Source organism: Gopherus evgoodei, chromosome 8, assembly GCF_007399415.2.
Source record: "Gopherus evgoodei ecotype Sinaloan lineage chromosome 8, rGopEvg1_v1.p, whole genome shotgun sequence".
NCBI classification, from domain to species: domain Eukaryota; kingdom Metazoa; phylum Chordata; order Testudines; family Testudinidae; genus Gopherus; species Gopherus evgoodei.
In genome coordinates, this window is record NC_044329.1 from 7,370,888 (window position 1) to 7,397,942 (window position 27,055).

At 49.7% G+C, this 27,055-nt stretch overlaps 1 protein-coding gene across 7 annotated transcripts; it reads left to right on the forward strand.

Moving 5' to 3' along the window:
- Positions 1-273: 273 nt before the first annotated feature.
- Positions 274-16,485, forward strand: LOC115656285 (nuclear factor 7, brain-like). 7 transcript variants are annotated; one of them, XM_030572788.1, is made up of 7 exons: positions 274-384; positions 1,826-2,123; positions 3,469-3,564; positions 12,539-12,772; positions 14,186-14,205; positions 15,350-15,465; positions 15,607-16,485. In XM_030572788.1, exons 2-7 carry the CDS (start codon positions 1,851-1,853, stop codon positions 16,149-16,151), a joined length of 1,284 nt encoding a protein of 427 aa, XP_030428648.1. In that variant the 5' UTR covers positions 274-384; positions 1,826-1,850; the 3' UTR covers positions 16,152-16,485. The 7 variants fall into 7 exon arrangements, with proteins under 7 accessions (XP_030428648.1, XP_030428644.1, XP_030428645.1 ...); XM_030572784.1 differs by having other exon boundaries at positions 275-384; positions 1,820-2,123; XM_030572785.1 differs by lacking the exon at positions 274-384 and adding an exon at positions 1,168-1,332 and having other exon boundaries at positions 1,820-2,123.
- Positions 16,486-27,055: the final 10,570 nt, after the last annotated feature.

Sequence of the window (27,055 nt, forward strand, 5' to 3'; positions counted from 1 at the left end):
GGCGCTTTCCAGGAATCTAAGGGACGGACGCTCCAGCCCAACCCGTAAGGGGTAAGGGGGGGGGGCCCGGGGGGGTGGCCAGGCTTGGGGGCCCGGGGGGGGGGCGGCACTGGGCGGCAGGACGCCACGCCCCCTTCGGGAACACGGGGCCGCAGCGCCTGCCCCGCTGTCCTGCCCATACGACTGAGCCACGGCTCTGCGGGGGCAGCCTGCTGGCCAATAGGCGACGGCGTGGCCGGCACAGCTCTGCTCCGGTTGGGGCAGGCCGGTGTCACTCGCCGGGGAGGGCGGGTCGCTGGGAATGCGGAGCGGCCCTCGGCCGTTGTGCGCCTGTGACCTTTTGCGGACGGGAGCGGTGGGGAGGCGCCGCCTGAGCCCCGAGCAGTAAGGGGGGGGGCGGAATGAAGGGGGAGGGGCAGCTGGGGGGGGCGGGGTGGTGCAGGAACCAGCTGTGGGGTGGGGGGAGTGAAGGGGGCTGTGCGGGGGCCCGTTGGGGGTCGGGGGTGGTGCAGGGACCAGCTGTGGGGTGGGGGGAGTGAAGGGGGCTGTGCGGGGGCCCGTTGGGGGTCGGGGGTGGTGCAGGGGCCAGCTGTGGGGTGGGGGGAGTGAAGGGGGCTGTGCGGGGGCCCGTTGGGGGTCGGGGGTGGTGCAGGGGCCAGCTGTGGGGTGGGGGGAGTGAAGGGGGCTGTGCGGGGGCCCGTTGGGGGTCGGGGGTGGTGCAGGAACCAGCTGTGGGGTGGGGGGAGTGAAGGGGGCTGTGCGGGGGCCCGTGGGGGTCGGGGGTGGTGCAGGGACCAGCTGTGGGGTGGGGGGAGTGAAGGGGGCTGTGCGGGGGCCCGTTGGGGGTCGGGGGTGGTGCAGGGACCAGCTGTGGGGTGGGGGGAGTGAAGGGGGTTGTGCGGGGGCCCGTTGGGGGTCGGGGATGGTGCAGGAACCAGCTGTGGGGTGGGGGGAGTGAAGGGGGCTGTGCAGGGGCCCGTTGGGGGTCGGGGGTGGTGCAGGGGCCAGATGGGGAATGGAAATGAAGGGGCTGGGGGTGGGGCTAGATGGGGAATAGGGGGAACCAAGGGGGTGGGGCCAGATGGGGGGAATCAGGGGGGCGGTGCTGGGGGCAGATGCGGGGGGAATCGAGGTGGGGCGGGATGGGGCAATGAAGGGGTTTGGGGAGTCGGGGGGGGGGAATAAAGGGGTCAGAGGCTGTTCAGGGGGCAGCTGTGGCAGGGCAGGGCAGGAGCATGCAAGACTTCAGGCGTGGTGGTGGAAGCTATGCCAGGAGGCAGCTGTGCAAAGTATGGGGGAGGTGGATATTTTCCATCCCTGTGATTTCTGTTGGTGAGCACTTTCCTTTCCCCAGCTAGAAATAAGGAGTGCACCCTACACAGCTGGCAGAGGGCCTCCCTGGACTCAGGGTTGCATCTCCTACTCCCAGCTTCTTTTAGGGCCATAGGGTTAATTACCCAAAGAAGCCTCTGAGAATTGTTCCTGAAGTTAGGGGAAGTGAAAGTAACTGATTCAGCCCAGCTTAAAGGAGAAGATCCCTTGCCTGGAGTTCACTGCACTGCAGTAAACTTAAACATGTCTCTTTAGAAACCCATAGAGAGGACAGTGCACAGAGAGTTTGCAAATCACGGGGCCCATTCGTAGTTTCTGGGCACGTGTGCTGTACCACAGAGTTCTGGCAATAAACCCTCTAAGCAACTGGCCTGCTGATGTGTGGCCAAAGTACTGTGTGGAAAGAGGGTCAGGGTAGGTGTCCAGAGTATGTGGGTGGTGGAAAAGAGGGGGCTGGATGTTTATTTCATTCTGACCTCTCTTTGAGATCCAGGAGCGTGCTGTGTGTGTGAATAGGAATGGCTGGCCGGAGTCAGGAGCAGAGTCTGAGGGAAGAGCTGACCTGTGCCATCTGCTATGAGCTTTTCAGTGACCCTGTCATGCTGGAATGCATGCACCATTTCTGCAGGGCATGCATCCAAGGCTACTGGGGCAGGTGCCCCCGTGTGGCTTCCTGCCCCCAGTGCAGAAGGGAGTTCTCCAGCCGCACCTTTCGCCCCCACTATCTGGTATCAGGGGTGGTGGAGAAGGTGCGGAAGTGCAGCTCAGAGGACCACAAGAGAAAAATGCAGGTGAGTGGCTGTTGACATGCTTATTTAGAAGGCATCAGTCGTAGTAAAATCTGAGGCAGAGACACATGCCTCAGCTCAGCGTAGAACAGATACCTGACATGTCTCTTACCCACCCACTTCTCTGAGGTAGACTCATTCAACTGTGAAACCACTTGGGCAGAGCACAATGAAGACTTTCTCTGCTTCTCTCACTGACTGGTTCCCTATTCCTCTCTCTAGCGTCTGGCGAGTTGCATCTGTAGTTTAGCTTTTGTGCTGTTGCTTTTCTTGCATTGCTCACTTGTTGCTGCCTTGTGACATTGATCACACCTTGTCATTGTTTGTAACATGTAGGGCCCCCGATCCAGGATTAGGGATCCATTGTGTTAGGTGCTGTACAAACAAGTGATAAGAGACTCCTTGCCCCAGAGAGTTCAAAACAAACATTAAACCCCATGCAAATTTGTATCCCCAGCTCTTATGTATGCTGAGTCTGGAGTTTCTCCAACCCACTGGTTTTAAATGTGTGTAAAAATTCAGCTTAGCTCATGACCATACACCTCAGGTTGGTTGGTTGATTGTTTTTGCCTTAAGGGGAGTCTTGGATTTGAACAGCTGCTACTTGCCTTTCTAAAGTCAGTGCCATACATGTAGGCTGATCCACTATAAATCCATAGCACGCCCACATCTTGAATATCGCATGCAGATGTGGTCACCCCATCTCACAAAGATGCACTGGAATTGGAAAATGTTCAAAAAAGGGCAATAAAAATGATTAGGGGTATGGAACGGCTTTCATATCAGGAGAAATTAATAAAACAGATTTTTCAGCCTGAAAAATTGATGACTAAGTGGGGAGATGATAGAGGACTATGAAATCATGACTGATGTGGAGAAAGTAAATAAAGAAGTGTTATTTACTCCTTCTCATAATACAAGAACTGAGGGTCACCAAATGAAATTAATAGGCAGCAGGTTTAAAACAAACAAAAGGAAGTATTTTTTTCACATAACGCACAGTCAGCTTGTGGAACTCTTTGGCAGAGGATGTTGTGAAGGCCAAGACCATAACAGGGTTCAAAAAAGATCTAGATAAGTTCATGGAGGATAGGTCCATCAGTGGCTATTAGCCAGGATGGGCAGGAAAGGTGTCCCTAGCCTCTGTTTGCCAGAAACTGGGAATGGGGGACGGGATGGATCACTTGATGATTACCTATTGTGCTCATTCCCTCTGAAGCACCTGGCATTGGCCACTGTCAGAAGACAGGATACTGGGCTAGATGGACCTTTGGTCTGACCCAGTATGGCCATTTTTATGTAAAATAGCAGAGTTGTGAAATGGTCTCCTTTTATTTTTCCTTCTTAGAAACATCTTGCAGATGCGCTGCAAGCTCACCAGAGAGAGATGGAGAACATAGTGCAAATGAAGCACACAGCAGAGGAGGATATTTGCAGTCTGACGGTAATGCCAGTTCTCACAGCTATACTCGTGTAGGCTCCGTGGCAATGCCAGTCACTTGGATAAGGGAAGACTAGGAGGTTACTGGTAGAGGTGGTGCACACCCAAGAGGCCCCTGTAATAATATACTGGCCCTACCCTTTACACTACTGCTGCTACAAGCTTGCCTGCAGGGTGAGTAAGGATCAGGCAGGATATAATCAGAGCTCTTCTACCCGGAGAAAAGAATAAAAATGGAATATTATCAAAAGCTGAGTTATTTGGGCCCTTGAACAACCTGACCAATAAGCAGGCTCACAGCAGATACCTACCATCACTGTCGTCTTATGCCAAGTATCTTTTTTAGACTATGGGCAAAAGATTAAAACTAGCAAAGTAAAAATGCTGCAGAGACAGCAAAGAATAGCTGCTCGATCAAGGCAATGATTGATCTGCTGAGATGCCTTTGCAGAAGAGAAGATGAATAATTGTAATCGCAGCGCTTAAAGAGAGAGCCTAGGGTAATTACAGAGGAGTGTACAAAGCCAGGTAAAGGCTCCTGAACCTTAGTAAAATACATCAGAGCTTTTCCTCAGCCGTGCTACATCTTGAGCCAATGGATCTGTCAGATTTCCCTAAGCCACGTGATAAACTTTATTTTGGGGCATACTTTTATAGTTGCGTATAATAGCTCATTGGGTGACAGTTAACAGTGTCTGTGTGTCTGGCTCTTATGGCTTTAGTCAAGATTGCTGATTTTTATATCTATCTGGATATATTGAGATCTATCTAGGTGTGTGTGTGTGTGTGTGTGTGTGTGTGTGTGTGTGTGTGTGTGTGTGTGTGTGTGTGTGTGTGTAAACACAGATGTGTTTTCAGAAGCCAAACGAGAGTTACCTAGGGACCCTGAATGAAGTTTGTCACTCACAAACCAGAAAGATATTACCTATGTAACTTTCAGAGACTGTTTCCAGAAAAGAGGCATTAAGTACTTGTTAACACAGGCAATTCCTGGATTCTAATTGGTGCCCCAAAGCTTAGCCGGGGTTCAGATTGCTCAGTGCATGATAAAAGATGACATCTGGGCTAGGTTGATGAGCAGTTGCTAGTTCTGGACAGTTGCCAGACTGGTTTTTTGGTTTTTTTAACTGAAAAAGCACTAATGTGACCACAAAATCAGTCAGATCCCAGGTCTGTTTCCATGACAGAGCAGTTAGGTTAATAAACAAATTTAAATATTCCTGTCATTGTAGAGATAACTTGGTCCCTATAAATGCACTATGGTTCATATTCACTCTTAGAACATTAGGAACCCAAATATTCTTTTCTGAGTTTTCTCAAAATCAAGTTAAATGTTGTGATACAGGCTGACTCACCAAATTACTATAGATAAACCCCAAAGTAATAGTGGCTGCAGTATAATTACACTTCTCTTTTGGAAGAGAAAAGGTACCAAAAAATAGCACAGTGACACTAAACTTCAGAAAGGAAAAAATCTGAGGAAGCTGGCTAAGAAGGTCCATCAGAAGTAAGGAAGTTAAAATTCTTGGATTTAGTGTTGAGCTTACCAGAACAAAACTGCAAAGGGCATATATACACCAAAACTGAAAATGAAGCAGGAAGGCAAGAAATAAATTAGTATGGCTAAATGGCAGGGCTGAGCCAATTATCCAACCCAAACAGGTATCCTTCAGAAAATGGAAATCCATTCCTAGTGAAGCTAATAGAAGGGAACGTAAACCACAGCAGTTGATGATATGTAAGAAAGAAATTAGGAGGGTAAGATGGCATTGCAAGAACAAATGGCCAATATTATAAGACCAAATAACAAATTCTTTAAGTGTAACAGAAGCAGGGAGCCAGCAGGAGAGTCAGTAGGTTTGTTAAATCAATTAAAGAGGATATGGGCAATGCAGAAACAGAACATTTCTTCTTTCCAGCCCTCTTCACTACAGAGGATATTTGGGAGATACTGACTACCTGACAAGAGTAGATATGAGATGCTCTCAGAGACTGAGATGTCAAGAGAAGGTGCTGGAACCAACTGAGAAATTAAATGTAAAAGTCTCTAGGAATGAATGGTTGCACCCAAGAGCTCTGAAAGAATATAAGAATGAAATTGCTGAGCTGCTAAGAAAACTCTTCAGTCTCTCATTAAAATCAGCTGCTATCCTGGAGGCTAGCAAGTGTATCTGTGTCTTAACTGCATTGATCTAACTCCCCGGGTGAGCTTAGCAGTTACTGTAAACTTCATTTTAATAGCAGGGAAATTATTGGTTGAGACAGTAAATAAAGATAGTTATAAACATTTGATTTAATATGGTATAATGAGAATAAACCAAATACAGCTTCTAAAAAGGGATGTGTTTCAAGTCAGCTAGAATTTCTTGAGCTTGTCAATAAAATGTGAGCCAAGGAGGGCTAATTGATACAAACTTTTGAAAGCCTGTGACAAATTCCTTCCCAAAAGGCTAGCGAGAAAACGAAGTGGTTATGGTTACATAGATTGTAAGCTCTCTGGTGCAGGAACCATCTTTTTTGTGTGTTTGTACAATGCCTAGTACAGTGGGATCCTGGTTAGGGTGACCAGATGTCCCGATTTTATAGGGACAGTCCCGCTATTTGGGGCTTTGCCTTATATAGGCACCTATCACTCCCGTCTTGATTTTTCACACTTGCTGTCTGGTCACCCTAATCCTGGTTCGTGACTAGAGATCCTAGATGCTAGAACAATACAAATAATAATGGAGTGAGAGGAAAAGTACTGCTGTGAATAGAAACTGGCTAAGAATCAGACAGCAAAGTAGGAACAAATGATCAGTTTGCACCATGGTGAAAGATGAGCAGTGGGGGTGCCTGAAGGGTCCAGGCTAGGACCAGTGCTGTTTTATACGTTAGCAGTTTGGAAAAGGGGGGTGAGCAGTGAGGTAGCAAAGCCTGTGCTTGACATAAAATTATGTAAATCAGAGGAGATGAAAGAGCTTCAAAGGAACCCAGGCAACCCATGTGAACAGGCCACATGATGGCAGATGATATTCAGTGTTGACAAATGCAAGTTAGCTGTAATTGCACAATGGAAGCAATAATTTGGATTCTGAATTAGCTGTAATTACTCAGGGAAAAAGCTGCAGGGCTTATTATGGACCTCCCAATGAAAGCTGCCATTCAGTCTGCTGCAGCAGACAAACGAAATAATGGGGACAAGAATAATACTGACTATTGTGATGCTGTTATAAATCAACAGTATGTTCTCATATGGAATACTTCATTGGGTTCTGGTCACCTCATCTGAAAAGAGATACAGCAGAACTAGAAGGGCAGGGGAGTTCAGAGACCAGCAAGGAAAACAACTAGGGGCCAGGAGAGACTGAAAACGTAGAGCTGTTTAAAGGAGCTGGGGGATAGCGAGAGATGCATACCAAATGCTATAGAGAAGGTAAATAGAATGCATTCATTTACCCCTTCTCATCAGACAAGAACAAGTGCATGTTTGGTGAAGCTTGAAGGTAGTATGTTTAAAACTGACAAAAAACAGTAATGTCTTTCCTGACATGTAATTAACCTGTAAAATTATTTGCGCACATATCTGTCTCTGAGTTACCATTTCAAATGCAGAAGCCCAGAGCCACACTGGGGCTCAGGACCTCAGACTAGGGATACAATTTTCAAAGGCTCCAAAATGACTCATGAGACCAACTCACATTTTTCAAGTTTAATTTTGGGACTTAGGCTCCTAAATCACTTAGACCCTCTTGAAAATGTTAACCTAGGTCTAGAATTTAAGACCTGTAAGTTGATTAATAGGCAGCAGGTTTAAAACAAACAGACACATTTTTTCACACAAGGCACAGTCAATCTGTGGAACTCCTTGCCAGAGGATGTTGTGAAGGTCAAGACTATTACAGGGTTCAAAAACGATCTAGATAAGTTCATGGAGGATAGGTCCATCAATGGCTATTAGCCAGGATGGGCAGGGATGGTGTCCCTTGGCTCTGTTTACCAGAAGCTGAGAATGGGCAATGGGATGGATCACTTGATGATGACCTGTTCTGTTCATTCCCTCTGAGGCACCTGACCTTGGACACTATCAGAAGACAGGATACTGGGCTAGATGGACCTTTGGTCTGAGCCAGTACGGCCGTTCTTATTACTCCCAGATTGTTGTCAAAGCAATTCGGACAAGGTCATTGAGTTCAAAGAGGTCATTTGAAAAGCTTAGTTCAGTGACTTTACTTCTGACCTTAGTGGCATCCACATGGTCCCAAAGCAGGGTTCCAGCAGTGCCTCTAGCAGGGAAGGCTGGGGGAAGACTTCCCTTCTATCCTCTCTCTGGCTGTATTACATTGCAAGAGTATTTAATTAGAGAAATCAAAGGCAGCTGTGCTGTGCCTCTCCCCCTGCCACCTACTGCTCGTTTTGAGTCTTAATCCAAAGAGCCACTCAGTGTAGAATAAGGCCTGCTGTACACCTAAAATGAAGGTCAACCTAGCAACATTGCTCAGGGCTATGAAAAAATTTGCACCCTGTGCAAGCTAGTTAGGTCAACCTAACCCCTACTGTAGAAGCATCTAGGTTGATGGAATAATTCTTCCGTTGACCTAGCTAGAGCCTCTCAAGGGGTGCATTAGCAGAAAAAACCTTCCATCACTGTAGCAGATGTCTACACTACAATGATGTAGCTGCAGCGGTACCACTGTTACACTTGCAGTATAGACATAGCCTAACTGTCTGCCTGCAGCAAAGCTGTGTGTCCTGCAAGCTAAAATCAGCTGGTGCAGAAAACAAATGCTAATTGGTGGTGCTGTAACAGTGTACTAAATTCCTTTGGAGAAAATAATCTACTTGTTAAATTCTGTAAAGGCAGGGCAGGGGTGGCACTGAGAATACCATCCTTATGGAACCCACTTACTATTTAGGCTTCAGGCCTACTCTACCTGGACACATTCATAAAAATTCACCCTCTCCCTCGATGTAAACAGAGATTTGTACAACTTCTTGTACCCCGCCCCCATTATGAATTGCACAGACTGGCTTATGTTATAAACCAGAAATAAAGACAGATTGTAAGTAATTATAAGGGATAGCAAACAGAGCCAAGCAGATTACTGAGCAAATAAAACAAAAAATGCATATTAAGCTTAAGATCTTAAAGAGACTGGTTTCAAGAAGTAATTTCTCACCCTAAATGTTATTTTAGGCAAGTTGCAGAGTTTCTGTAGCTTAAGAGTTCCAGTTATTTCTTCTTACAGTCTGGACCCCTGTCTCAGTCTGGACTGACCCCTGCCTTTCCCATCAGGTTAATTCCTTTGTCCCTCCAGGTACTTTCAGCAGCTTTTCTTCTTGGGTAGGCAGTGTTGGAGAATCTACAACAGGGGTTCTCAGATTGGGGGTTACAAGGTTATTACATGGGGGAGTTGCAAGCTGTCAGCCTCCATCCCAAACCCTGCTTTGCCTCCAGCGTTTATAATGGTGTTAAATAAAAAACACTTTTTTATATATTTATAAGGGGGGGTCGCACTTAGAGGCTTGCTATGTACAGAAGTTTGAGAACCACTGGTCTCGATTAACCCCCTCCCCAGCCTTAAAAAAGATTTATCTAAGGCAGGAAACCTTTGTTTGATCCCCATCTGCCTACAGTGGAAAAGTACCAGCAGTGTCCAAGGTGGCATTTTGCCTCAGGTGGCAAGACCACCTGACCTGGTAGTGTCACAGCTATATCCAAGGATGCCTCTCAGGAAGGAGAGAGATTAGTATCTTCACAGTGTTATCATTTCTTCCTAATGGCCGATCAAGGCTGTGATGGCCCTTTGTCTGGGTGTCTCCCAAAGACACACACACTTGTAATTGTTACATAGTCAATATTCCTAACTTTAGATACAGAAATGATGCATGCATACAAGTTGGATAATCACATTTAGTAAATCATAACCTTTCCACTGATACCTTACAAGACCCATCTTGCATAAAGTATATCTTAGGCCATATTCATATCATAACCATATTTCTATGAAGACTATTGGGTATAACATCACAGTAAGTACATTAGGACAGGGACTGTATTTGCTGCTGCTTGATGGTGGTATACAGTTCTGTGACCGGGGCCTCTCTAGACATTAACATTTAATATTAGAGATGTAAATAAAATAGCTGGATATGACCTTACTGAAACAACATTTATCTCTTTTTGTAGTATTTTTAGTCTTGTTATTGGGAATGGCTAAAACCAGCAGTTGCTGGACCAAACAATCCATATAAAAAGCAGGGCCATCTTTGAGCCACTCTGTCTAAGCAGGTGAAATTAGCCCCTTTGCTAATGCCTTTGGATGCTGTTCTACTTTCACTGATCATCAAAGTCCATCCCCAACTTGCCCAGAAGTGTGGAACAGCCACAAAGAGAACTTGGACTCATGAGACCATTTCAATCAGTAGCTGGTGTGTTACTGTTCCCATAGAATCGTGTTGCAAACGTTGTTCGTACAGGTAGCAAGCCTTAGCTGTGTGAACAGAAGCTGTACGTCAGTGGGATCACATCAGTATGATGCTCAGAAGTGGTTTTAATTAAATCTGGAGTGACAGACTTAGGGTACATCTACACTACGGGATTATTCCGATTTTACATAAACTGGTTTTATAAAACAGATTGTATAAAGTCAAGTGCACGCAGCCACACTAAGCACATTAATTCGGCAGTGTGTGTCCATGGTCCCAGGCTAGCGCCGATTTCCGGAGCGTTGCACTGTGGGTAGCTATTCTGTAGCTATCCCATAGTTCCTGCAGTCGCCCCCACCCATTGGAATTCTGGGTTGAGAGCCCAGTGGCTGATGGGGCAAAAATCATTGTCGCGGGTGGTTCTGGGTAAATGTTGTCACTCATTTCTTCCTCCGGCAAAACAATGGCAGACAATCATTTCGCGCCCTTTTTTCCTGGATTGTCCTGGCAGACGCCATAGCACGGCAACCATGGAGCCCGTTCAGCTTTTTTTTTTACTGTCACCGTATGTGTATTGGATGCCACTAACAGAGGCGTTACTGCAGCATTTGTTTGCTTTTGCGTGATAGCAGAGATGGTTATCAGTCATTCTGTACCGTCTGTTGCCATTGTAAATGGGCAGTAAGATGACAGTTATCTGTCGTTCTGTACTGTCTGCTGCTATCATGGGTGCCCCTGGCTGAGGTCGGCCGGGGGTGCAAAGGCAAAACTGGGAATGACTCCCCGAGTCAATCCCTCCTTTATGGTTTCTAAAAATAGTCAGTCCTGCCTAGAATATGGGGCAAGTGTGCTAGAGAACCAGTGTATCAGAGAGCACAGCTGCTCCATGTCAGATCCCGCAGAAATGATGAGCTACATGCCATTCACGGGGGGAGTGCCCCTGCAGCAACCCCACCCGTTGCTTCCCTCCTCCCCCAACCTTCCTGGGCTACCGTGGCAGTGTCCCCCCCGTTTGTGTCATGAAGTTATAAAGAATGAAGGAATAAGAGACAGTGACTTGTTAGTGAGATAAAATGAGGGGGAGGCAGCCTCCTGGTGCTATGAGAGTCCAGGCAGGACATTAAGCGATGCGGAGGAGGGGAGGCCAGCGTCCCTCTGCTATGATAGTCCAAGCAGGACATTAAGCGGTGCGGAGGAGAGGAGCCCAGCATCCCACTGCTATGATAGTCCAGGCAGGACAGAATCTTTTCTTTACACAGGAAAGGGAGGGGGCTGATGGAGCTCAACCCCAAGTTGCGATGATGAGGACGGTTACCAGCCATTCTGTCCCATCTACTGGGAATGACCAGGAATCATTCCTATTTTTACCCAGGCGCCCCCGGCTGACATCACCTGAGGCAAGCCAGGAGCACTCACGGGCTGATGGTGACGACGGATATCAGTCATATTGTACCGTCTGCCACCAGGGAGGGGAAAGGAGCAGATACTGCTCTTCACTGCCGCAGCATCGCATCTACCACCAGCATTCAGTAGACACAGGGTGACATGGAAAAAAGTCAAGAAACTATTTCTTTCCCTTTTCTTTCACATGGTGGGGGGAGAGAGTAAATTGACGAGCTATACCCTGAACCACGCTGGACAATGTGTTTGAACCTACAGGCACTGGGAACTCAGCCAAGAATGCAAATAGTTTTCGGAAACTACTGTGGACTGTGGGATTGCTGGAGTCCTCAGTACCCTCTCCCTCCCTCCATGAGCCTCCATTTGATTCTTTGGCTTTCTGTTACGCTTGTCACACAGCACTGTGTAGCCTGGAGATTTTTTTCAAACGCTTTGGCATTTCGTCTTCTGTAACGGAGCTCTGATAGAACAGATTTGTCTCCCCATACAGCGATCAGATCCAGTATCTCGCGTACGGTCCATGCTGGAGCTCTTTTTGGATTTGGGACTGCATTGCCACCCGTACTGATCAGAGCTCCACTCTGGGCAAACAGGAAATGTAATTCAAAAGTTCGCGGGGCTTTTACTGTTTACCTGGCCAGTGCATCTGAGTTGACATTGCTGTCCAGAGTGGTCACAGTGGTGCACCGCCCAGAGGCCAATACCGTCGATTTGCGGCCACACTAACCCTAATCTGATATGGTAATACCGATTTTAGCGCTACTCCTCTCGTCGGGGAGGAGTACAGAAACCGGTTTAAAGAGCCCTTTATATCGATATAAAGGGCCTCGTAGTGTGGATGGGTGCACAGTTAAATCGGTTTAACGCCGCTAAAATCGGTTTAAACAAGTAGTGTCGACCAGGCCTAAGAGGGAAAAAAGCATTAGAAAAGGAGTTGACATTAGCCTTCCAGACTCTTCACTGTGCGCATGTGTGCATGTATATATAAACCAAGTGCGTGTATCTGCTTAAAAGTACCCCAGTCATTGCACCCCGTGGATTAAAAGCCCTTCAAAACTATGAGGCAGAGGACGGGAGATAAAATAAAAATGGAGATTTCTGAAACCCTATAGGAACTTGACCTGCAACCCTTTTCACTGTGTCTTCTGTGGCATTTGCCTCTGCTTAGAAAGCCTCTGGGGAGCTGAACTCTAAGATTCGGGCAGAATTTGAGCGACTTCATCAAATACTGGAGGAAAAGGAGAGAGTTGTGTTAATGGAGCTGGCCAAAGAGGAGGAACAGCTATTGTTGAGGCTGCGTGGGGACATCATGCAGCTGGAGGAGGGGATCTCAGAGCTGGGAAAGAACATTGAGCACATACAGGAAATCCTGAACAAGACGGAAGACTCGTTACTGCTGGAGGTGAGATTGCTCGGCCAGCTCTTAACACATTGAGGCTTGGGGAGGAGGGAGAAGGATGTTAGCAGAATACTGACACATGGTGGGGAGAGCTCAAAATCTGAATCGGAAAGTTGGAGAGCAGCAGAAGAAACTATTGTGCTGTAGGACTGCCCAGGACTCTATGCTTACACATCTGAAAGGGAAGCAGCAAGGCAGGGCAAGAGCTACAGTCCAAAATTGGGATCCACAGATCCTGGGTGGTCTAGAGCTCTTGCTGTGGTCCCTTCAAAGCTGTCTGGTCAAGGGGTGACCTCCTCCCTCTCTTTCCATCTGCTAAATGACATCATAGGAACATTAAAATAAGTTTGAATGCTTCCCTAATTACTTTTCCATGTAAGCAGTTGCAGAGGTTGCCACAAGGATGTTTTGTGATTGTGGATGGGAGGGGAGGAGGTGGTTCATGAGACAAGCTCTCTACTAAGATGTGGTCTGTGCTGGGGAGACATGTAGGGACCCTGAGGCTGGCAAAAGGAGCAGGGGAGCAGCACTGAGCCTCATTGTGAGATGGATCTGTCAAGGCTCATGTAAGAAATCACCATCCATCATTGCTCTTGGCAGCTGTGAATAGCTGGCACTCAAGGTGAGTGAGTGAGCGAGCCACTGCTGGGAAAGTGTGCCTCAGTGGTCAAAAGCACACGTCATGTCCCCATGGGTAGCTATGCCTCCCCATTGTGTGTGGCAAGATCTCCAAGTTAGTAGATGGAAGGGGAAAGGGGAAATCCTTGGCACTGTTGTCTTTGCAGAAGCTCAGGTTGAAAACAGACTGGCAGGTGCAGGGGAGGGTGCGAAGAGGTTGACTCCTTTCCTGGGAGAGGGATGAGGAGCCCCAGATAATGAAGGCAGGCTCTGGTGACTTCAGGTAGGTAAAGGTACACTCAATAAAGCACGTGCCATTACCTGCCTCAGGTTCCCAGAGCCAGCTGTGTCCTTTGGAGCCCATCTCTGTTATCATGTTTAATCTTTGAAAAAATCCTCTAAATAGAAGGAAATCAGTCCCAGACAGGCGAGTGAAAGTATACAGGGGAAGGGGAGAGAGAGAGACTGTTCATGAGTGAGTGAACCCTCTCTTGAGACTGACTGTTAGAGAGACAGCTGCAATTTTGTGTCTCACTCCCACTCTTCTGGATCTTATTCTCAGTCCCTTGGACTGAGGCATCTTAGATGTGTTCAGAGTCGTCCTCCTCAGCCCCTTGCCCTCCAAAGCAACCTTGGTTTATATACACAATGTCCATCTCCTGATGGGGTCCAGTTGGACTAGTGTGTTTATCTTCTCTGTGTTTGAATGTGGTGGCAGGAAAGAGGGTAGTTAATTTATTTGTGCAGCTGTACGAATTAAGGATGGTGATTGTTAATTTTCTCTGCCTTTCATTGCAGGTGGAGAGCATGGCTATCAGGTACGTGTCTGGAATCAAATAAGCTGTTTCCCTTTTCATGAAGCTTTTATCTCCCCTCCTTGGCTGGGGACGGTGGGAAGAGAGGTGTTATCTTTTTAGTTTTTAAAGCATTGCTAATTGTCTAGCAGGCCATTGGCATGGAGCCAGGCGAGGGGAGGAGGATCCATCCCCCAGCGAGCACCAGATGCCCTCATGTAGAAGTACTGGGCTTCTGGGCTAGGTTCAATGGAAGCATGGGCTATAATGGAAATGGGAAAACGGAGTTGCAGGTGCATATCTGGGTGCGTACAATGAGCATGAATTACACATCAGGGAAGAGTGGAGAACTGTTACATCAAATGACTGTGTACAAGCTAAAGAGGAGGGCTGTGTGATAAATATGGAAATGTTGGGAATATTTTTATGCACGCCCCTGTTGTCTCTGTGTTTTCTGCTGCTATACACTGACTGCAAAGGGAAGGGATGAGGTGTTGGACTCGGGTAGCCACTTGGCTGGAGACCAGAGTCATTAATAAACTGAATAGAGGCTACTTGTGTGAATGGAGGATCCGGAACAGACAATGGAGACATTCACACCCAGTGACCAAAGGCCAAGAGGAAGGATGATTTCCCCCCACCTTTCTGCCAAGAAGCAGAGCAAAGGCCCCCAAGAGCGGGGCTGAGAACATGGTCAGTGGTGTGTAAGTCGTGCTCATTTTGCATACCTGCCGAATGGTGAACCAGTGCATGTTGCTCTGCTTTACCAGCCTCAACACCGTGTCCATCTCTGCGGAATTTGGCCCAAGGCTTCTGGGTCTTACACCTTCCTTCTCCAGGGCATTTCAGCCAGTAGGGGAGCAGGGAGACAGAACAGCAGCCTGTCTCAGCTTGAAGGTTACTCTGTATCTACCAATCACTCTGCCGTCAGAGTGACTTCCTGTTTGATCTCCTTGGCAGGATGTAATCCACCCCCCTGACCTCTTGTTGTGTACCCTGCCCCCCTCCATCCATTTGCTCTGGTCCCTTGCCTCTCGCAAAGGCCTCACCTCTAAAACACCCCCAGTCCAAGTCTTCTTTTCTAGTGGGCTTTTGCTAATGGCTTTGTAAAAACAACGAACTCCTTGTCTGGACCTTGCCTCACTCTTGCCCCATCTTGCTTGCCCAGGCCCCTGGTGCATGTGCGTGCACAGCCCTCCCTGGACATAGAGCACCACAGAGACCGGTACAGCGGCCCCCTGCAATACATCTTCTGGAGACAAATGCTACAGTCAATCCACCCTGGTGAGTGTGACACAGCGCAGGATCCTTGGGGTGGAAATGTCCGGGTGGGGAGGTGGCCAGAGGAGAGGCACCTAGGGAGGGGAAGTCGCCTGGACTGAAAAACATGGACCAAAGCTCTGACAAATCCTAACTCTGTTATAGCTCCTGCTCCGCTGACATTTGACCCCGAATCAGCCCATCCTAACCTCATCCTCTCCAAAGACCTGAGGGCAGTGACTGAGAGCGACAGGCGCCAACCTGTCTGCAGCAGCCCCAAGCGTTTCCAGCAGTGTGTGAACGTCCTGGGCTCCGAGACCTTTGACAGCGGGAGCCACTACTGGGAGGTCTGGGTGGGTAGCAAGACCAAGTGGGACCTGGGGGTGGCAGCAGAGTCCGTGGACCGGGCAGCTAAGGTCAAGCTGTGCCCTGAGAATGGTTACTGGGCACTTCGTCTGAGGAACGGGACGGAATATTGGGCCACTGCCACCCCGTGGGTGCGCCTTGCCCCGAGGAGCTGTCTCCGGAAGGTGGGGGTCCTTCTGGACTGCAGAGAGAGGAAGGTGGCGTTCTACAACGCTGAAGACATGACCCACCTCTTCACCTTCCACCAGGCTGCCGCGCGCAGGTTCTGCCCCTTCTTCAGCACTTGCTTCAGCGACGGCAAGCTGAACGTGGAGCCCATGAGAATCTGCCACCTGACTCTGTGAGGGTGAGGGTGGGGGTGGGAGGGGTATGAAGTCTCCCAGGAAGCCATGTGGATACCAAAGAGGCAACAGGTGGCCCTGGGAGCTGGTGTTGCTTTCTGGGTTGGCTGTAGTTGCTACTGCTTGGACTGTCCCTAGAATAGGAATCGCCTGCTAGAACAGCTCAGTTGGCTCCCCTCTGCATTAGTGCTTGGCCATTTACTGTTTGAGCAAATGTAGCAAAGGTGTGTGGACTCTGATCAGTCTAACCTGTAAATCCCAAGCCTCTGGGGCAGAGTCAAGGAGAGTCTCTCTATTTGTGGATTTATCCTGTGAGGAGAGAAGTGGCTGAATCTTAGTTCCCAGTATTTTGTCTTCTGTTCCCTGCCTTGGCACAGGGGTGAGGGGGTCCTGGACTAGCAGCTCAGCTAGAGCCATAGGATACTGTGCACTGAGGTTTCTCCAGCCTTCCTCCAGCAAGGAGATGGTGCATCTCACTGCTGCAAGGGCCTCAGACCAGCCTCGTGCAGCAACCAGTGACATGAGCTGAACACAGCCTCCTCAGCCAGCCGCCTTGGTACAGACTGTGAGGGTATGGCTACATTTGGAATTTCAAAGCGCTGCCGGGTGTGAGTGTAGTCAGAGCAGCAGCGCTGGGAGAGAGCTCTCCCAGCGCTGCAGGTAAACCACATCCCTTACGGGTGTAGCGTGCAGCGCTGGCAGCCGCGCTCCCAGCGCTGCTGCCCTGATTACACTGACGCTTTACAGTGCTGTATCTTGCAGCGCTCAGGGGGGTGTTTTTTCACACCCCAGTTGCAGCGCTGTAAAGTGTGAGTGTAGCCAAGGCCTAAGAAGATTCAAAGGAAACTAGGCAACCTGAGTGAAGAAGGAGGAACTGCACAATGGAAGCAATGATTTGGATTCTGTATTAGTTGTAATCACTCAGGAAAAGGCCACGAGGCTCATTTGGGACTACTCAAACCGCTGGCTTCAATGGGCTCCTGCCTTTCTGGGACTAGAACCAGCAGGTAGAAGTCAGGTGGTAAATTCTAGGGAGCTCCTGGTCAGTGGGTAGGCGCCTGTTGCATGGTGGGAGTGCATCTTCTTGACGCAGTGGACAGTGCTGCCTGTGAGTGGAGCAAGCATGGGGGCAGGGAATGGATCTTCAATGACTTACTGAGATTTTTCTTCTCTTACTCTGTGAACTTGATCTGTGAAGTGGACACGGCTTATTCTAGTGGCAAACGTTTATGTGCCAGCTCGTTGAGGTGTTACAAGCCCTGAGGAACCAATGGAGAGGAAGGAGAGCTATAGCCTTACTGACCTTCTCTGCCCCCCCGCCCCCTTCTCTGCACAAACGGTGTGGCCTTTAACAGCCATGCACTTCTGCCACTGGAGACAAGGTGTGGGGCTCAGTCGTCCCTTTCCTGCCTGTGAGGAGAGAACTGTCCCACCCAGTGCTGGAGTGTAACCAGGCAGAGTCTCAGGGACTCTCTTGGCAGCACGGTAGAGAGTCTGGAACCTCCTGAATGCAAAACTCTTGGGAGGAGGAAGGCAATTCAGGGGCAAGGGGCATCTGCTATTATTACACGTTGAACTCGCCTTCCCATGTCATCAGTCTGAGCAGTGTGTGTTTGGGTCTCTGATTGTTCGGCGCTACAGCCATTGTCTTTCCCTGCGCCCCTAGCGGAGAAGGGAGTCGAGCCGATGTGGAAGCACCTCTTGTGACCACTGCCACTCTGGGTGGTTCCCTCCCCCTCACACGCCTCCTGGCAGAAGTCAAGTCTTCTCCAGTGCTGCTCCGGAGACCATTGAGGGAAGCAGGTTTCTAATCTGTTTAGATTGTAAGCTCTTTGGAGCAGGAGCAGTCTTTTTGTTCTCTGTGTGTGCAGCCCCCAGCACCCACAGCTCTCACTGAAGTCAGTCAGAGGTGAGACCACAGCAGCTCCCAGGGGGCACTCAGCGCCTTGCAGTATTGAGCTCTATGGCTGCTGGCAGAGAGGTTTGGGGGTTTAGGGAGACAGAGCTGCCCTAGTGCCACAGTGTTGGTGCTGCAAGTCAGGCGCACTGGCAGTGATGGGGAGTGGATGGGGAGGGGCTGGGGTTTGAGTAGCAGGAGTGCTGAAGATCAGACTTGGGCTACGTTGGCACAGATGGAGGAGGGACCCGAAGGCTGGAGTGGCAGGGGTGCCGGAGGTGAGGGTTGGCATGCATTGGCAGAGCTGCCTGAGAACTTGCACTGTGCCGTGTGATCATCTATTCAGTGCTGGAATCTTAAAATTCATGTAATCTTAAAATCTTCTGCTACACAATTCTCGGCAGGAATGTCTTCGTTCTGCAGCCAGCTCTTCTGATCCTCAGCCCGTGCTCCACTCTCACATCGGTGCTTGAGCGGTCGGTAAACTGGCCTTTTATCTAGTGCTGATGCTTGAAGAATTTCTTAATCCCAGCTGTGGAATTTCCTTCTCTTGAAGTTTGTTTCCTCAGAGGATACGAGGGAGGGGTTCCTGCTCCTGCTCCCTACATGCCGGCAGAGGGCACTGTCCACTAAGTGAATGTAATGAACAGCTCCATGCTGACAGGCTCTTATAGCTGCAGGTGATTATATACTGTACTCTTAGCTGCTATTAAAGCTTTTTAGGAAGACAGCTGCATGCTGCCTTAATCTTACTGTCTTACCATCCATGCACTCAAGCGATCCCGCCTCACCTGGCTGCAGCAGAAGAGGGGCGCCTGTAACCCGCCCTGTCTTTTTGTAGTTCTGGCACTAGCTTGTTCCCCTGTTAGCTGGGCTAGATGTGGATTGTGGGTGCTGGGAAAGAACGGAGGGTGGCCCTGAAGAAAAGGCTTGGAGGGGGAATCTGAGGCCCCTATCACCAGTGTAGCCTTTAGGTTAGGGAAGAACCCGTCCCAGCACTCCTTACACGCAAGATGACAATGCAGTGAGAGGATGCTGGGTAATGTGGTTGTCTGTGGTCTCGCTGGCTTTGGGACACTTATGCTGCCTTTATTTTAAGAAAATTCCTTCTATGGGGATTAGAACAGGGCACCCCACGCCCAGACGTGGAGATCTAAACCCTTTGCCAACTGCTGTCACTCGTAGCCTTGGTGGTCACCTTCTGCTCCATTTGGCAAGTTGCTTGGAAACAAGATGCAACCGTGACTAGGTTGCAATGAGTGGGTGGAGGGGAGTGAGGTATTTTCCATCAGAACTGTACTGGTGAAACTTAACCTAAAACCATTGGAATCTGGGTGCTTCATGGCCTGCCTCCTTCCACCCTGCTCCCTTTCAGGGTACACACATGTTCTGGCTGTGCTGGGCAGCCTACACAGACGAAACGGGGTTTTCCATCCGTGTAGGATCACCACCTCCCCGAAAGGCGGTAGCTGTGTTCACAGAAGCGTTCTTCCAGCAAGAAGCTGCATCTACAGTGGAGGCGGTTAGGGCAGCACACCGACCTTGGTGGTGGGTGTGGTTTTTCCATCTCTCTTTTTTTGACATAACTTTGTCAGCCTAACTTAAAAGTGTAGACCAAGCCTTAGACGATACAGCTTTACTTTTTGTCTCATCTTTTGTCACAGCTGTATCTCTAAACACACTATAGTGTTACCTAATAAACAATGGTCCAGGGAGAGAGAGAGGATCAGCATAGAGTCCTTGTCTTTCACCCCGCATGCCAAGCAGTCCCTGCTTGACTGAGATCGTCCTTTCTACACACTGCTCTATGGCTGCCTAGATCTTTTAGTTCCTAGTCCTATTGGCTTTAAGAGTACCTGAATTTCATGCAGTTCTGGGGAGGAGGGGGAGAATCCTGGTCTTCTCCCTCTAGAGCCTAGTTTCAAGTCCCATCTCCAGTCAGACATGAGAACAAACTGGGTTTTCATTTCTGCCAGTGATGGGGTGTTCACCCCCATGCTAGCCTGACAGGCCACACCTGAGGGAGAATGAGGCTTGATAAGCAATCCTTAATTGAGGATGGAGCCCAGATGAGCAGGAGCAGGTGGGGCTGGTACGAGGCCAAGAAGATAGGACAGAAAAGGGCAGCAGTGCAGAAGCCTGTAGTCACTCTTTGAGCTTAGCAAGGGAAAGGAGGAACCCCAGGGAGACAGAAGCAGCCTGGGATTCTGGCCCTGAAGAAAGGGTTTTACCCAGAAGGTTGGTGGAGCAGAAGCCTGATGGGGTGGAGTAGAAAAAGGCTCAGGGAAATGGCAGCAAGGTTCGGGATAGTGCTGTCTGCTGATTTGAGAGTCTCTGAGCTGGAACCTGGAGTAGTGGGTAGGCCCAGGTTCCCCCACTGCCCACTGGGGAAGTGATCTAGCTCTGAGGTAGAGGACAGCCAGGAACAATACCTGAACAGGCAGTCTGGTGAGACTTTACCCCAGAAAGGAAAACTAGTGACCTGGCTGGAGCGCCAAGCCGCAGAGAGGGAGCACTCTGACTCCTGAAGCTTGAGAAGGGGTGTCAGCGTGAATGAGCCTAAAGGAGGCTTCGGACTGGGCAGAGCTGTTCCTCAGATGTAGCCTCGAGGAGATGCCCAGCGGTGAGTAGAGACCCCTCTAACACTGCCCACCACAAAACTGAGAGGGCCAGACTGGGCCCAACACTGACCATTCCAAGCAGAGCTCTGTGGGGAAGCTTTTGCAGCACCCACCCTCTCGCCAACACTGCACTTCTTAATATAACGATTTCCCATTAATTGGGTAAGTGAGTGAATACCATTCTGCCCTGTTGAGAGGCTCCTACCCACTGCTTTGTCAAGTTGTCCTGTTCTGTTAAAGGGCTACAATCCCCGGCTCCTGCAGGAAAACTGCTCTACTTGTGGGGTCTCTTGCCTGGCCACCTTTGGAGATTCTTCCTGGCAGCAAAATAAATGCAGGTGTTCACATTGTCCCCCTTCTTGCCTGTTGCCTGGTCTCCAGCAAGAGGGACAGGACCTTCTGGAGTGGCTGCTGTTGCAGTACCTGTCCTTCTGGCTTCGGAGGGCGACTCGTGCCTCTCTTGGGAGCAGGTTTGGAGTGATGCTAACTGGAAGATGATTTTGGCCTCCGGAGGGAGAGCTGCAGATATTCTTACTACTGCTGCTCTTGTGTTTGGGAAACTGGCCGCCGCCCTGGCTGGCTCGCTACCTCTCGTCTGTCAACAGTATTTCCAAAGAAGGCAGGAGTCTCTGATGTGAGTCTCGCAGCCAAGCTGGCAGATCCAGGCCAGGCTGGCAAGAGCGGTGTCTGAATTGGCAAGAGTGAGCAGGCCCGAGGGTCAAGGAGAGAGGAGAATTGTTGTTGTTGTGGAGATGGAGGGTAGATGGGATTGTCATGGTTATCTCACCATAATCCCACTCTGAGCCCAGTGCAGAGGCCATAGCCAATATAAGATCATATAGCCCCAGGAACTGGCTGAAGAGCACAGATTCCTGACCCTCAGAAGCTTGACTTACTGTAAAGCCCAAATGCCCATTGATAGCTATTTTTCAGTGTAGCACGCTCATGATTAAGGGCTGCGGCTAGCCGGGGCTGCCAAAGCTAATGGGTTGTTCAGGAAGCCAGGCTGGAATGGTGTGACTGCCCTGGTGTATCTAGCTCCTGGTACAAAGAGTGCCCTTCCCTTACCAGCTGCCTCTTCTGTTTCTCTTATTTGTTGAAAGATGGGGAAAGGTTCTTTGCCTGTCAGGGGCCACTTCCCTCATGACACCGAGTATTGCGGATTTACCATGGGGATGGACTTCAAGAACAATGGGCCTTTTTGAGACCTGGCCACCTGGCACTAAAGGCTCAGCAGTGGGAAGGGGCAGATGTTACATGGGGTACACAGCTCTAGTGCGACTGTTTCTTTAAGGACTGGTCAGCTAGAAGGGCAGCTCTAATATTGGCTGAGATGGATGGGACCTAGAGGTAGTTACGAGTTGTACTCTAGGAAGGGGCCCATGCGCTGCTGCCTTGTTTTCCCCCTTCCAAGAATCGAGGTCTCCCTCGTTAACAGCTGTGCTGAGCCACGGGCTGCACTCCCTCCCCTTCTGGCTGCATGCACTGCACTGATCCCAAGCAGCATGCTGTGCCCTCCCCCTGACAGTCCTGGAACACAACTAGCCCCCTCATCGCCTGCTGGCCACAGATGAAATAAAAACAGCAGCAAAGAGTTGTTTGTTTGAAATCTCCCGCTGTGGGGGATAAATCCAGTTCCTGGGGATGTTTTGGCCGTGTGGACTCTGGCTGGATAGGAGAAAAGGTGAGGACAGTTTAATCGTAGCTGAGACTGGCTGAGCATCCATACTGCACTGGCATTAAATACCCCCATTACTGGGAACTCCAGTCAGAAAAGTGGCATAGCTCCGTCTCTACACTGAGGTAGTGGGAGCGTGGCTCTGTCTGCTCAGGACACATCTGTAATAGTTGCACCATGAACCTCTCATCCTACTTGGTATTTGGTAACTGCAATCCACAGCTCTGCATCGCAGAGCACACCCAAGGACCTAGCTCAATATTAGTCCCCGTTTTCAGCTGAGGGATCTGAGACATGCAGGTTAAGGGGCAAGGGTACAGCCAGTCACTGGCTGAACTAGACGTAGAGCCTGGGTGTAACGGGCTAGTGCTGGGGGAATGTTGCTGTGGCTGAGCTCCGTTGGGTGGAGGTGGGTGGCTGCTGCCATTAGCACAGCATGTCATGCGCGCTGCGTCCTCGGCCAGCATTCCAATGACAACATGCGCGACACCGACTGCTTTAGTGCACGCGATCACTGGTTCTTGCCCTGCTTGAGTAACTGACTTTCTCTGAGAATAATCAGGATTCCCAGTGGGAGATGTCTCAGTGTGACGCCCACCCATCACGTCACTGCTGGGATGAAGGCAGCCCTTGGCCGCGTTCTGTGTTTGCTATCTCGGCAGCTGGCAATAACGGGCTGTAACTCCACCGAGGGGATTCTGATGCTGTCCCAAACCAGGAGAACTAGCAAAAATTGAGTCACCAAGAGCATAATCCCTTAATTCTGAATGCATGTTGGTTTTAGACAGCACTCGGCAAGGGGAGCACAGTCCCTCTCTGAGCCTCGCTCCACTACCTGCCTGCCTCTTTAAGATGCTGCTCTTGAAATGAGGCTGCAGCATTGGGTCATGCCTTGTCAGATCTCATGGGGGGGGGGGGAGAACCTCAGTCAAGTTCCCCCTCCCCTCCCCCAATAGCTGCTCTTTGTTATAACAATGATACTTGCCAGCAGCTGCACGATGCTACAATATTGTGTTTTTTAAAGGGGTGGGTGTTTTTCCTTTGGAAAAAGGAAAAGCCAGGCAAAGGTTTCATGCTGTCCATGAGGCAGAGGCCAGGGAAACTGGGATGACAAGAGCAGGGTCTGGAAGGTGATCACCAGCTCTGCAGAGAGAGCCTGATTGCCCAGGATGGTCTCCCTCTGAGTGCCAGCATGCCCTTGACCTATACCCTCTTCTGGGAGGAAGGGACCTGAAATGGCAACAGCCTGCACTGGGGGCCAGGAGGGGAGGAAGCACATTGAAGACCCTGTGGAATCACTGTCAGGAAATGAGACGCAGGCGGACATAACGACCCGAGCATTTGTAACTGTCCATGTAATGATGTGCCTGTCCCAGGTGATGCCATAGTTCAGGAGTATGGCCTTCTTTTCCGGGTAATAGTGTAATCCAGGGCATATTATCCTCCCGGCAGACAGGCAATGTGGGTGTACCAGGCAGACTCCCGCTGCAGGCCGAGCGCTCTGAAATGTGGGTTTGTTGTGGTCTGCAGAGAGTGGCAGGTAAATTAAGCACATTCTTATAAGCATGTAAAATGCTCTTCTGTGTCTCACTATAGCTTCATGTGCACCATTCAAATCTCTAATACAGCACTGCCTACAATCAGCACTCTCACCCTCTGCTGCAGGGCTTTATGAAAAATGCATTTTACTAATCAATTCTCAGTGCAGAATAGGGATAATGCAGATGCAACAAGAGCAAGCAAATGATAAGACAGTGAGCAAGGAGCAAAAAATGGTCCCATGCAGTTATGTGGAAGAACATCACCAAGTGGATGACGAGAGAGACTGAGAGGCGCTATGGGCAGTAAGAACATATTGACCTGCATCTCATCAGGGATCTCACGCAAGCTTCTAGTATTGTGACCCTCTGCTGAGCAGGAGCAGTTTTCCATTGGAGGAGGAATCAGCACAGTGGAGTTGGGGGATTCACTTAGCATAACTGGTTTATTTATAAATGGCATTGGGCAAACTACTTCAGAAATCTCAACCTCAGCACCAATGCCAGGATGCAACTCTGTGCCAAAAATAGACTCTAGGTTGGGGAGCGGGGTCTGGGGCTTCCCCTTGTCGGGGCACAGGGTTGGGGGCCGTTCTATATGGCTCCCGGAAGCCGTGGAATGACCCCACTCCAGCTCCTATGCTCTCCAATGGCCCTCTCTGGTGCTCCAATGGGAACTGCAGGTGCGGTGCCTGGGGATGGTGTAGCATGCAGAGCCGCCTGGCCATGCCTCCACATAGGAGCCGGAGAAGAGAGATGCTGCTTGAGGTAAGTGCCACTCAGAGCCTGCACCCCTGAGCCTCTCCCACGCCCCCTGCCCCAGCCCTGATTCCCCCTCCTGCCCTCTGAACCCCTCAATCCTAGCCTGGAGCACCCTCCTGCACCCCAAACCTCATCCCCAGCCAGAGCCTGCATCCCTTCCTGCACCCCAACCCTCTGCCACAGCCCGGAGCCCTTTCTGCACCCTGAACTCACTTCTGGTCCCATCCTGGAGCCCACACCCCCAACCAGAGCCCTCACCCCCTCCTGCATCCCAACCCCAATTTTGTGACCATTCATGACCCACTGCACAATTCCCAGATGTGGCCCTTGGGCCAAAAAGTTTGCCCACCCCTGCTCTAGGTAGAGAGAATTAAGCCTGAGAGTAAATATCGCTGCTTGCAACAGCTTGCTCAAAGAAGAAACCACATCACTAATAACAATACAACATGGCACTTCGTGGAAGACTATATGCTGCTTAGTCACTAAGAAGAATGTATAAGGCTATAGGTAGCTCCAGCATGGTGTTCTGAAACAACTGCCAGGATGCGTGCAGACCACCTCTTGTATTGCTCTAGAAGCTAGAGTCTCCAACTCCATTGCACTAAACCCAGCATGAAGACAGAGTGAGAGGCAGTCCCTGCTCCAAAGAGTTTACATTCTCTGTAGACAAGACAGACAATGGAGAGAAGGGGAAGTGGCTTGCAGAAGATCACACAGCAGAGGAGTGTCAAAGAACCCAGGTCCTCTGAGTCTCACTACAGTATCTTAAATACTGGAAAACATGCCTGCCCGCCCCTCTAACTCCACCCCCCACCCATCCTCCAAAGGAGTGTAACTACATTTGGGTTATATACTCAGTTTCCTACTAGCTATCCCAGAGGCATCTGTTCCTTAGCATTTCACTTGTACGGTGTAATGCCATCACAAGTACCAATGGCAGACGAGGGAGTCTGCTGGGGCAGCAGGCTGACCTGAGGGCAACGACTTGCTGCACCAAAACCTTGGGTGTCCTTTCAGCCCCTACAAAGAAGTGCAAGAGAGAATAACTTTGTAAAAAGGGGGAATCACCCACTCCCAGAGAAACATGAAAATGAGCCTTCTTTTCAGCAGTGTCAACCTAAAGCTGCAGCCAATGGGAAAAATTGGACCCACCCCACATAAGGTAGTTTAAAAGATCACTGTAGTTTTGAAGATGACAAAAACAGGTTAAAGTTCCATTGCAACCAAGGAGATGTCATCTGAGTCCATGAAGCGAGGTTGCATTCACACAGAGAAACACTGCAAAAAGAATCATCTTTAACACCCTCATCCAACATCCACAACCCTGTGTGCTGCAGGCCCCGTTGCTAAAAAGGACATGTGCCCTGGCCCACCCAATGGAAGGGTTTGCCACAGGGTGACAGGCCCTTAAGGAGAATGGGTCCAGCTCCTGCTGGGAGGTGCTTCATAGGCCTCTCCAGGTGGAGAAAATGAGCAATGTTGCATGACTGAGTCACAGGACCTGCCCATCAGGCCTCTGGGGTGTAAATAAAAGAAAGGAAGCCCAGGGAGTTGCTGAGCATGATTCAAACGCCAGGTCAGCTGCTTGAGATGCTCTGCTCATAGAAGCCCACTGTAGCTCCTAGTTAGAGGGCTGTGGGTACAGCCTGCTGCAGGGAGCAGGCGCTAGCTAGGAAGGCTGGAGCATGGAGGATAAATCTGCTAGAGGAAACTCTGAGCAGGCCAGGGCATCAGAACCCTGCACTAAGGGCAGTTAGGAAGGCTGGGTGGGAGTTCTTATTTCCTGGTGAACTTTGTTAATAAACCCATATCCCAAGGAGTGCTGCCACTTGACCCCGATCATCAATTTCAAATTTATTGGGCAGTCTATGGCATGACAGCAGCAGCTAGCCCCAAGCCAGGCCAGGTTCTTGGATCAAACCAATGGGCTGCAGCTGGGGACTCTTTGTCAAGGCCTCCATTTCAAACAGGCCTCATGTCTTTGTTTATTCTGTACATTATTTCAACCTTTATGTATTCTGAGAGAGCTGCTGCTATGGAAATCCACTGCATGAAACCCATTGCACCCGGGGACCCCCATGGGACTGCGAGATGTTTATGAACCATGTTTTTCATGTCACTAAACCTCATGTAACTCCACCAGAGAGGTCCTTTGGGGCCATCTGCCTGTCCTAAGTCAGGATAAAGGAGGAGGGTTGGGATTGGGGCTAGCAACTCCACCTCATAAAAAATCAACCTGCTACAGAAACGCCAACAATAGAGACAACAGAGACTTTTACCCTGGAAAAAGAATGGTCTTCAACTCAAAGATGCATGACGCTGGGTGGTAAAAGCCTTGAGGAAGCCACTAAGCCGATTACCCTTCTTGCAACCAGGAGGATTACCATAGGCACATGGAACGTGAGGACCAT

What these genes read in the sequence shown, in the direction of transcription:
- LOC115656285 (XM_030572788.1), top strand. Translation starts at nt 1,851, where the DNA reads ATGGCTGGCCGGAGTCAGGAGCAGAGTCTGAGGGAAGAGCTGACCTGT. An exon ending in ACCACAAGAGAAAAATGCAG is followed by an intron (nt 2,124 to 3,468) that starts GTGAGTGGCTGT and finishes TTTCCTTCTTAG; the next exon opens with AAACATCTTGCAGATGCGCT. An exon ending in GCTACAGTCAATCCACCCTG is followed by an intron (nt 15,466 to 15,606) that starts GTGAGTGTGACA and finishes ACTCTGTTATAG; the next exon opens with CTCCTGCTCCGCTGACATTT.